This window comes from Rhipicephalus sanguineus, chromosome 6, assembly GCF_013339695.2.
Source record: "Rhipicephalus sanguineus isolate Rsan-2018 chromosome 6, BIME_Rsan_1.4, whole genome shotgun sequence".
NCBI classification, from domain to species: Eukaryota; Metazoa; Arthropoda; class Arachnida; order Ixodida; family Ixodidae; genus Rhipicephalus; species Rhipicephalus sanguineus.
This window is the reverse complement of record NC_051181.1, coordinates 66,101,590-66,114,120: the sequence shown is the minus strand read 5'-3', so window position 1 is coordinate 66,114,120 and position 12,531 is coordinate 66,101,590. Positions and strand designations below refer to the sequence as shown.

General features: G+C 44.2%; 1 protein-coding gene across 2 annotated transcripts in view; it reads left to right on the top strand.

Annotated features, from left to right (window-relative positions):
- LOC119395848 (neprilysin-1) overlaps nucleotides 1-12,531 on the top strand; it is a 198,751-nt gene that overhangs the window by 129,793 nt on the left and 56,427 nt on the right. The window contains exons 1-2 of one of the 2 annotated variants that reach the window (XM_037662855.2): nucleotides 6,082-6,178; nucleotides 6,385-6,513. In XM_037662855.2, the coding sequence (XP_037518783.1) occupies nucleotides 6,496-6,513 (18 nt within the window). In that variant the 5' untranslated portion in view covers nucleotides 6,082-6,178; nucleotides 6,385-6,495. Of the gene's footprint in view, nucleotides 1-6,081; nucleotides 6,179-6,384; nucleotides 6,514-12,531 lie in introns of those variants that run through there. The other variant, XM_037662854.2, reaches the window with a different exon arrangement.

Sequence of the window (12,531 nt, the reverse complement as noted above, 5' to 3'; positions counted from 1 at the left end):
AAGTCGGGGACCAAAGGCAGACCGTTTGTGAAAAGCACGTCGTTGCGTTATTTTTATTATTGCATGCATTGCGAAGCTTGTTATCTTTCAGACTCGACCAGGCACGCGCAAGAGGGGGGCCAGGGGCGAGGCGCCCCCTAATCATCTAAAGTGGGGGCGCCCATTCAGCACCATGCTTTTACCCAGTCGGACCTTTGTCATTCTTAGATGTGCTGGGCAATGACCATGCATATTTTTTACGGCAATGCGGCCGAACACCCCTGATGCTGCATTCGAAGAACTGCTTGCTTCCCAGCCGGCTACGTATTTCAAAAACAACAAAAATTCTTCAAAGTTCGCAATTTTTTTAAAGCTAACTGAAATGGTCCCTAAACATTATTAATATTGGTGGGGCTTTCAGGCGAGTGTATTCTAGTACAAAAATGCTCAGCTGTGAAATAGACTACAAGTCTTTCCGAACAAAAAGGTGAAATCAGAGAAAATATGCCATTTGTCGCATATTTGGCCGTATTTTTCGTACTGATGCGGTCCAAGTAAAAATCTTCATAATGCGGCGCTTGATAGAAGTCATCATTGATAAGCAATGGAAGAAGGTCTAATCAAATGTTTTTTTTTTAAGAAAAAGATATTTTTTTGAATTTGGCCCTCCGAGCGCACCCTGATTTCTTTCTCTTGCCACTTCGCCGCAAAGCACGTGTTCGCCATTGCAGCTGACACTCGTCACATGAGGCGGCAAGATGCGAGATGTATGTCAGCTGCTCGCGAGCGCCCGAAAGTCTTGTCACCTTGATGTCAAAGTAATGAATTCGCTGTACAATGTGAGCTTGCTTGGCGGGCCCAATGGGAAGTATGCCGCGCCGGAGAGCAGCTTACGGAATTGTTGACACATTGTGCTACAGGGCCGTCTGCACAACTAGTGTACACACATACCAAAAGAAATAACGAACATTGTATGTACTTTTTCTCGCGTACTCGCTGCGAGATCGGCACCGTCTCCGCGGTAGTGTGGATAGGCGGTCGGTGGCGCATGTACAAATTGCACACAGCGGCTCTTCGTTGCGAGCGGTTTTAGCCATCTGTCGGCGAATAAGATGCGGTAACTGCAGCTTATTGGTAATATCTGCAGTCCTCTTTGATGCAAGAAGCCCATCCAACGTTACTATTACTAGTGAGAGAAGCGCAATCTGCCATTGAAATGCATGCTTGACCTTTTGACAGTCTACGCGCTTTCGCACTATATGACGTGTTTTGTTGTTTTATTTGTACGTGTTCAGCTTGTGTTCTGCCTACTACCATAGTCTACTACGCACTGCTGCAGCACGACTGAACAACTCAAGTATTTACTTCTCGCTCATATAGAAAAAAGAAAGAAAGAAAGAAAGAAAGAAAGAAAGAAAGAAAGAAAGAAAGAAAGAAAGAAAGAAAGAAAGAAAGAAAGAAAGAAAGAAAGAAAGAAAGAAAAGCCCGTATACCTGTGCGATGAGTTCAAAGCACAATTCGCACGAATACGCATATGTATTTTTTTCTTATTCCGTTCTCCCTGAAATGTAGGAGAGTTGGAAAGTTTAGTCAGGAAAGCTACGTGGCTGACAGCGCTTTAGCGCTACGGAGACGTTTACCACGGACGCGATTGTTTTTACTCCAGTGACAGCATAAAAAGGTAACAGTTCAGCAGAGAGATTTCATCGATCAATTACCTTCATGACAGTGATGCAACAAAGGTCCGGTTGTTTTATGGGACAAGCATGTCCTTTTTTTTTTTTCAAACGAATAATGACCTCTGCATTGCCTGAATCTATAACAACGCCACACAAACGCTTAAGATAACGTAGAAAATAATAATGAGGTTTTGCGTGAAATTATACGACACACACACACACACACACATATATATATATATATATATATATATATATATATATATATATATATATATATATATATATATATATATATATATATATATATATATATATATAATATATATATATATATATATATATATCAAGGGAAGGAATTCTCGATTAATTTTGAGCGTCTGGGTTCTTTAAAGCGCACTTAAATTTAAGCACACGGCTGTTTCTGCGTATATGTCGCCCCAAGTTAAACTGCGCAATGCAACTCTGTTTCATCACTTCCGTGTCATTCCATGTTCTGTTTTTTACAGCGAAAGCTGTTATGAGATCATTTCACCGGCCGTTTTTGGCGCCGTAGTTGTCCGCCGCCACCGCCGCTGGTGTCCGTAACCACTATCGCTCGAAATAAAAAAAAAACGAAATAAGAAAAAAATTACAGCATATCCACGGGTGAATGATGAAGAACTTGGGCGAAGCTCCTGAAGCAATCATGTTTACACCGTGAAATGTTCAGTGGTTTCGCCCAGCAGTAATCAAAGCGATACGCCGCTTTGATTATTTTTCCTTTTTCCTTTCCTTCTTCTTTATTTTTATTTTGTTTTATTTTTTATTTTCTTTATTTTTATTTTCTTTATTTTTATTTTTGTACTTTTTATTTCATTTTATTATTTATTCCATTTATTTTTCATATTGTTTATTTTTTTCTATCTCTATGGGACATCGCCATCTAGTATATCGTCACCCAACCGCAGTTTGCGTGCATCTCTATGGGATGCATTTATTTATTTTTTTATGTTATTTTTATTTATTTATTTTATTTATTTTTTATTTTATTTTTATTTCTTTAAATTTTTTTCCAATCTCAATGGGACAGCGCCATCTAGTATATCGTCACCCAACTGCAGTTTGCATGCATCTCTATGGGACAGCGCCATCTATTGAATGATACGGGAGACGCGACGGTGGGGGCACGCCGTATGGAGCGACGACCGACAAGGTGATGCTATAAGGAGCTCCGCTCCTGAAAATTCCAGGATGGACCGAGGTTCGAACCAGGGCCCTCTGCGTGGGAGCCTGGTATTCAACCTCTGAGCCATGCCGGTGCTTGAAACTACTTTGCAAAAAGGTCCTATACAGGCTTCATGTCGGGAAGGAACCACATTACCATTTGCAATATAGCGTGGTAGAAGAGTAAAATAAGCACCAAGCGTCGCACAACGCGAATTCTGTAACCAGGCGTCACATAATTCGAATTGCGCAACGAGGAAGTTGTTGAATGCTTCCAACCCACTACAAAGGACTCCGCCATAAACCTTCATCGTCATCAGGCACAGCATCAACAAAGTGCGCATAATGCCTTACATGCGTTTAGCAGGTACCACGGCTCTCCGTAGAATGACGAGAAATGGCGTAATGCCTGCTTTCCTACTTCTCAAAAATTGCAATGATTTATATAGCATAGCGGGTTCCTCGCAAGTGCACTTGTATTATAGTTGCCAAGGAAGCTCATAAGCGCATGATCCATTTCCTCGGGGTCTCAGTAGGGTTCTTCCCCCCCCCCCCCCCCCCCTCTCTCTCTCCCACGCCAACGTATGTTATACATGACAAAGTGGCTGTTAGAGCTTCATGACCGGGTCATGGTCTACATGACATGCATGACAAGGTTTTCGTGTTATGATCAGCTATTTATGTTATTCATAATCGCTTATCATGCCATGTAAATTTTGGTACTCAACAAGTTAATAAAACCGTCATTAGAGCTTCATGACCGGGTCATATATGTCATGGCGTACATGACACGCATGACATCTTTTTGGTGTTATGACCAGTCAGTTTCTTTCATCTTACGCTGCTATCATGTCCTGTCAATTTAGGTATACATGTCAATAAAACGGCCGTTAGAACATTATGACTGTGCCATGTGTGTCACGGCGCACATGACGTACATGACATGATTTTCGTGTTATGACCAGTCATTCATGTTAGCGATACGCTCCTATGATGCCGTGTCAGTTTTGGTACACATCAAGTTAATAAAGCGACCGTAAGAGCTCCATGACCGGATCATGTATGTCATGGCCTATATGACATGCATGACAAGGTTTTCGTGTTATGACCAGTCATGTATATTTCCTCATGCTCCCATCATAATACGTCAATTTTGGTATAAATGAAGTTGACCAAACGGCCGTTGTAGCTCCTTTACCATGTCACGTATGTCATGGCGTACATTATGGGCATGTCATGATTTTCTTGTAATGAGCAGTCATTTATGTTTTTCACATGCTGTTGTCATGCCATGTCCATTTTGGTACTCGTCAACTTAATCAATCGGCTGCGAGAGCACGAGGACCTACGCACCCAGTGAGATAGATAGACCGATAGATACGATCTAAATGCCTTTATTTCGCCATCAAATGCTTCGTGCGTATATATAGTTCCTAATCTATTTGTTACCAACATTATATGTGCAAGCCCTACCGCCACAAGGGATAACTGAGCCAAATTACCGCGCATTTCGCTGAAAGCGTTCTATCTTTGCATGCCAGGCATTGCCACCGAACGCGAACGTTTGAACCAATATGGCGTCCACAAAAGTAGTGTCTCCACCCTGTCCGAGGAGCACATCGAGGCACCCTAGATACATTTAGCTTAATTTTCTCGGTAAGTAGGGCACTGCTGTTGATAATTTGCCGTTTTAGAAGTTGTCATACATTGAGCTTTCACTCTAATAATAATATCTGGGGTTTAACGTCCCAAAACCAAGATATGATTATGAGAGACCCGTAGTGGAGGGCTCCGGAAATTCGACCACCTGGGGTTCTTTAACGTGCACCTAAATCTAAGTACACGGGCCTCAAACATTTTCGCCTCCATCGAAAATGCAGCCGCCGCGGCCGGGATTCGATCCCGCGACCTTCGGGTCAGCGCGACGTAAGAGATTCGCTACATGCTTTCACTTTGACAGAAGATGTTATTTGCCTTTAGTGTCCGCTTTAAGCTTTATGATTTTGTCTTAAAATTCAGTAGCTGGGATGTAATGAAACCACTTTGCAATAAGTTTTTAATCCGGGGGGACACAAAGTGAGACAATAATTATCGCTGTCAGCCGTCCAATTAACTAATGTTGGATAATGAACTTTTTAATGAGTGAAACAAGCGGGCACCTTTGCATTGAAAAGTTGGAGGCAGTCGCGTTTCCACCCAGTTCCACTTGGAAGCCTTGTTCTAGCATGTCTGTGTCCCGAGATATTCCGCTGCAAAGTTTATTTGCGTTTTGCATGATTACGCATGCAAGACAGCGAGCACTGGCGCAAAGCTCTTCCCCGATTTGGCGCGGCAGTTCCGTTCACTCCTCCCTATCTTTCCTACCGTCTTCCTGGTTCTTTCCTGTTTAAAAAAAATAAAGAATCACTCACTTAATCTGGCAACGGGTCGAAGGCACAGGCAAAGATGACAACGGTTACCCTTTTGCTACCGGCTGGCGTTAGCAAGAAATGACTGCTCGTCTCATCAGGGAGGAGCACTGCGCCGATCCTCACCGTCTTGCATGCGTAATCATGCATACCGCATTTAAACTTTACAGTGCGATATCTATAGGGGTACATACATGCTAGAAGAATTTTTCCAAGTGGAACTGTGTGGAAACGCGACTGCCTGCAACTTTTCAATACAAAGATGCCCGCTTGATGCGCTCATTAAAGAGTTCATTATTAAATTTTAGTTAATTGAGCGGCTGACAGCGATAATTAATGCCTCACTTTGTGTCCTCCTGGATACATAACATATCTGCAAAAGTGGTTTGCACGTTCTTCCCAGTGCTGAATTTTAAAAAAACCATAAAGCTTAACTTTGAACACCCGGTATATGGTGGAAGGAAGCTGCGCAGAATTAAAGCGTGGATAAAAGAGAAGAGGGCAGGACGGTCTTCTTTCTCTTGCGCTGTGTCCTTCCGCCATGGATGCAATCTTGCCAACTTGCCAAACTGCGCATCCCTCTCTTTGCGCTTCCGCTATAGCTTCTGTTCGGCTTTCGTGGAGTCATGTAGGGCCATAATGAAGGTGTTGGTGATAATTCACGGAGGAAAGGAAGAGGCGTGTCCTGTGTTATGCAGGACGCCCTTCCTTCTTTTGTCAACGTTTAAAATGCGGGTTGTTTCTTCACACCAAGGAAGAGCAATGTTTCGATGACAGTCTTCTTTTTTTTTTGTTTGAATTTGGCGCAGTGTGACAGGCGACCGCACTGATGCGGGAAGGACTCCAGGAATCTACGCGAGAGGGTCAACGCTGGCGTGGTTATCTAATCTGTCGACCTGCCCGAAGGTAAGAGATAAGGACATAATAGGATGGCGACCCTCTCCTTCCCGACATCCTCCTCTTCCTCACACAGCCCATAGACTGTGTATAGGCTGGGAAAGCCGCGCCGCTCTCCGTATCTCTGAATGCGGAGAGCGGCGCGGCTTATCTCTGACACCTCTACGGGCGTTGATACGCGGATGCTGTTTTTGTATTTTTTTATGGTGCAACAGGTGAGCAGTCACTCAGATGCGCCCAGTGCGTGCACCGCGCTCGCAAGCGGCTGGATTACCGTCGTGGTTTGACTCGCGTGGCTGCGCTACGGTCACACACGAGATCCGACCATGGCGACCAACAACCATGTAAGTGCTCGCATTGTAGCGAACATCGCGGCCTATCATAACAATCGTAGCGTACGCGTGTGTGCCGCCTTACTGCAGCCTGCGTCTGTGTGATTTCTTGATGGCTGTACGCGTTCGCTTTGCATCAAGAGCCGCACCGACCAATTTGGTTCCAAACTCCTTCGATATATCCGTGTGAAGTAAGGGCACGCGAGGTTTCCGTTAGGGGTTCTCCTCCACCACCTTATTATCGAGCGTATTTCGTTTTTATATCTTTTTTTTTATCAGCAGCCGCTTTTTCGAACACTCATGGACGAAGGTGGAGGGAAGGTCACGTCAAACAGAAATTCGGTGTATTGGCTTTTCGTAATGGACTTCTCGAATGATATGCAACAAAACGTGGAAACGATGAGGAGTTGGCACGCGTAATTATTTTCGTGTATTGCGAGCTCCGAATGTTCTCCGAAGCTCTCTGTAATAACCTCCGGCCCTGGGAGTATGAAACTAACCGAACGATCTCAGTGTTAACCGGAACAGCGTAAACGACAGGCAAGAAAGACATACCGAGCTTTCGGCTGCTGACCCGAATATACGCGGGTTCCATCTCGGCCGCGGCGACTGCATTTAGATGGTGGTGAAGCGCTAGAAGCTGGTGAACTGCGCCATGTTAGTGAATGTCAAAGGACACCGTGAAGGTGGTCGAAATTATCCGCAGCCTTCCACTGCGGCGTGCATCATAATCATCGGCCGTGGTTTTGGCACGTTAAACCCCAGGAATCTTTATTGTAAACGGGCCGAACACTGACTTGCATTTTTATAGCAGTGAGTGTGCTTTACACTTTGACTTGGGAGCTTGTCTTGCGCCGGTGCTCGACCAGTTTTTCTTCTGTCCCTCGTGTTGCGAGGCTCGGCGACAGGTTTCGTCACCCGGATGTTGCGAAATCCTGTGAGTTTTCAGGTACATAAAAGCTTTATGCGAGTTGCAGTGCATGTGTGTGTGAGTTGCGTAAGCATGATGCGCCTGTTGTAGAATGCGAAACGTAACATATTTGTCGATTAGAATTATTCGCTTCATAATTGAGCCATTCGATCAGGAAGCTAACGCCATAGGTATTGTCGTGTGTACGTAAAGCAGTGGCATTTCGAGTGACACGAACGGCAATGTATCAGTTTATCAACGCGGCGAGAGCGAGGGAGGTACAGTCACCTAATTAGATCTCGTTATGAAACGAATATATATATATATATATATATATATATATATATATATATATATATATATATATATATATATATATATATATATATATATATATACATATATACATATATATATAATATATATATATATATATATATATATATATATATATATATATATATATATATATATATATATATATATGCGATTATTATTATTGTGTGTCAATGCGCGGGCCTAGACGGCACATGTTATCGGGACACATACCATCGAAGTCCATAAAAGGCAATGGCGAGCAAGCCGGGAAGCGGCTGTTATCGCGAGGCACAGTTGCGCCGTGGATGCCTCCAAACGGCGCTGACGTGCACGGGTACACAGACCGCGCGAGATAAGGCTCCATTCCATGCTCGGTGCCGTTTGCGCCGACTGTTTATTTATTCATTATTATTATATTTTGTACCGGAGCCGTGCACTCGTGAAACGGCGCGCAATTTCGATTTCGGATGACGTGTTTTATGCAGTTGTGAGAAAACGCGCTTAGACTGCCACTAAGGATTGCGTAGCACCCGTATCATTTGCTTTAGCGATGTAGTGTGTGATCCTGTGCGTATTCAGAGTGTCATCCACGGCCTCCTTGACTTCATATGCGCGCTTCCAAAGTTCATTCATTGGCGATCCGATAGCGATAACCGAGTGTGTATTCTGGGCACAGTGGCGCGACTCGGGCGACGCACAGGCGTGCGTGATTCACGACCTGACCTGGAGATAGCTAGCTGCTTCCAAGAAGCGGCAGTACAAGTGATAGAACGCGCAGCATCCCATTCTGGCATATGGCGCGTGCGGCATCGTCGCTCGCAGGAAATAGTGTCTCAGTGCGTCCTTTTTCGTTTTTGTCGCTGCTTGCATAAAAGTTCATTCATTCGCGGCGAAGGTATAGTGTCAGAGTCGGAACACGCGATAACGCCGTTTTTATTCGCATGTGTTGGATACACTTTTTCTTTGTTTTTTTTTCTCAACTAGCCGTGAAGTATATAACAAATTTGCCTCTGTTTTCACCGGTAGTACGAGACAGGATTATCGTTTAAAATGCGGCTTCCGCCCATGACCCAGGCACTAGCAGTCATCGGCATAGGGAGAGTGTTTTTTTAGACGGAAGGGGGGAAGGGGAGGGGGAGCGTAAAGGAGGGTTCCGACCATCCTTTATATATGCTTGTATGTGTTTGTCTATGCGTGCGCCAACACATACAAAACGTAAAAATTTCAGGGAACGTTTGAAGCGCCACATTACCCGGCTGGCTACGCCGTTCTCGGAATCGGTCCGCTCTCAGTGTATGTATAGTCAACCACAAAAGTTTACGGACCACGCGAGCGCGTGCCAAACTGCCTGTCCGCGCCACCTAGCGGTGCGCCATCTACCGTCGACGGCAGCGCTGGGCCGGAAATGGGTCTAATTGTTATTCACTGGCCTTTCAATCTTCTACTGCCGCGTAGTGCATTGTTAGTTCGCAGTTTTCACGCAAAGCGCTTATCTGCAGTATGACCGTCACACTTCTGCTTTGATAGCAGGATCAAAGCTATCACGGCGTGCCGCGTGCCGTTGGGTAGGTATCACTTTGCGAGAAAGATTGCGACTGATAACAGTTATGCGGATAGACCGCAGCTGCCAAAGAGCGCGTCCCGTGAAAAAGTTCAAGGAGAAAGATATTTCTGAAAACAGACAGGCCATCGATTAAGGGAGGGATGCGTCGCGGGCACTGCGCTGCTGTCGATCGCCGCTGACGTAGCGGAAATGTCGCGAAGAGGCTCTTGGCCACGTAAACTTTTGTGGTTGATTGTACATATCGTAGCTTTATTTATAACAACGGGGAAGTTGTGTCGTCACTCGTAGGGAGCAAAGTGACAACATTTGTGCTTACTTCTTCTTGTGATGATTTGCCAGGTCGATCCTGTATGTGTTCTTTCAACGTAACCTTCCTGATTATGTACAGATGACATAGTAGCTGTGCGCAACAGAGGTAAATTTCGACACCACCTCAACACGCATTTCTAGAATTAACTTTTTCGCTTTTTTCACATGTAGTTTGGTATTTATGTTTTCAGTTATCAGTGCTTTCTTGTTTCATTTTATTAGGGATCTTCATTACGTTTGACTACTAACATGTACTTCATATTTAATGTATAATCTTGAGATATGCTTTTGGTTTTTATGACTTGTGTAGCTCCATGCCTTTTTAAGAATTTGTATTTATTTTTTGTAGCCTGTTGTTGTAGAGTCACTATCTCGCATGTTTAATCTTCTATATTCAGTTTCCATCGCATTTCCATTACCACTGTAACTGTTCTACATTATATAATCATCGCTATTTTTTGTTATTATTATTTAAGTTGTGTATAGCCATGTACATAATCTTTTGATGCTCCCCTTACGCAATGCCCTGTTGGGCCTGTAACGTATTTTGAATAAATAAATAAATAAATAAATAAATAAATAAATAAATAAATAAATAAATAAATAAATAAATAAATAAATAAAAATAAATATAAAGCGCGAACTACGCATTGGACGCATTGCTATCAGCAGGTGACGGCCGGCCAGTACAAGGACATGGAATTACAGTCCTGCGTTGCAAAGACGCCTTAACCTTTTCTGTGCATATATCTCTAGAGAAATGTGCCACATACTTAACCTGATTAGAACATAAAGACCACGTGGAACAGGAGTTGATTAGAGATGTGTCGTTTTTTTGTAAAGATGCTGTGATAGTGAGGCCCCTGTCGTCTTCGCAAACGAACTCTAACTACGGGGCGGAAAAACGTTGCCGCAACTAAAGTGTCATGACAATAAGTAATTAACAAAACTCTTTAATTACATCTTTAATTATGAACTTCAGGGAAGTTGTTTATATGGAAAAGTTGTAGGACGTGACAATTTATAACATATCCCTCCCCCCCCCCCCTTTTTTTAAACAAACAACCCAAAACACGCATGACATGGGATAATAATGATCGAGATTGAAGGCCCCGATCCTGAAGATATCGAAACTGGACGCTCCCGGCGAGCAAGAAATGAAGCGTTTTTGTTACGTCAGACCGGAAGTTCACTTGACGAATTTTGAAAAAAAAAAAAAAAAAAAAAAAAAAAAAGGCGCGTCGCAGCAGAATCTGGTCATGGAAATACCGAATTGAACCGCTTGTCCTTTGCGTTCGGTCTGTAGTACTCATCTGCTTCTTTTTAAAACTCTGAATAAATGCAAAGAACACTTTCTTTTGTCTGCGAGAAGTAGCGGCGCAGTCGCTGCTACTTATAGTTTTACGCTGTACTGTGAAAGAAAAGGTGCAAATAGCGGTTTTCTTGGGTACCGCGCCAAAGAGGGATCTTGTTTATGGACGCCTTCTGGCGCCGCGGTTATTTCAGGGAAAGGTCATTACGCGTGACGTTTGATAACAGCGATAAATGAAATAGTTGCCCACTGAGTGCCACTGTTCAACACTTGCGTTTGTATCGCGCAATATTTGCTCAATGCCTCTCAGCTTATCGCTTGTTCTTAGCCGCCGGAACTAGCGGCACCGCCGCAGGCGATGCGCGTTGCACCCAAGCGCCACAATCCGCAAAACGGCCCCGCGCAGCCCTCTGGGGCCCCGCTGCTCCTGACCCCGTAATATTACCGATATGCTTCCGCATGATCTCCATGGGGCCTAACTCGCGGAGTCGGCACTAGCATGAATGTAAAGAAGTAGTCTAACAATTGCGCAAAAAATAATTAGGTATACGAAGGAACAACTTGTTAGCTTTAGCTTGCATGACTACAGACAGAAAGCGAAACTAAGGAAGGTGAAGCAATTCCACGAAAGATAGTTACAAGTACAGGGCCGGAAGAGGTACGCATTTTTTGTCATTGTTTTTTTAACACGAATTTGTTTTATGCCGGGGTCCACCAAGACTTCATTGACATAACTTACGTTATGTATGTGACGTCAGCAAAATACGCACAAAAGAAATGGCAAAGAAAAACGAAAGGAAAAAGTTTCGATGACATGGGAGTCGAACCCCCCACCTCTCGGACCGCGGCGTTAGGTGCGGGTGCTCTACCCACTGCACTACCGACGCACATGTATCAGCCTTTACAAATGCGCCTTATCCTTTTCACGATGATCTAGGTGGGGCTGGTGGGGAGGGGTGTCGCTGTCTGGGATGGCTGAAGTAAAGTGATGATGACACTAACAAGCGCGGACCAGGAGCGCTTCGATATTTTCAACGAATCGGAGGCTTTCTGTGCAGTAAGAGACACGCCATTGGAAAGTGGAACGCCTTCCCGAGTTCACGGATTGAGCTACGAGCGCTGCTTCTCGCGTTCCTAAATAGCTGTGTAGTATGTGCATGAGTGCAGGCGTAGGTTGCCCTTTGTAGTTTCTCTCGTCAAATGACGACGCGTTGAATGAGTGCATATCGAGCACCACTGTTATGTGTTTTTTGACGCCATCTTTGCGCGGGATTAAGCACATGCTGTGTCCTTCACCCGCGCATGCTTGTGAGGGTCAAGAAGAAAGCACAGCTAACGGTAAAGATTGAGTTGTTTATTGGGCGAATTTACAGATAAACACTCGAAGTACAAACATAAAGACAGCGGCAAGCGCAGTCATCAGTTGTAGATAATCAGATTGTCGGTTATTAAACACGTCAGATTTTTTCACACGCGTGAACTAAGGTTGCAGCGTTGTCGCTGGCGCTCGCGTGAGTTCCAGAATAAACGCAATTACTCGCGTCATGCGCGCTACCTTTTATCGGAACAGTTTAAAACAGGCTTGGTGGTTCCCGTACGATTTGGCTTGGCCTTCGT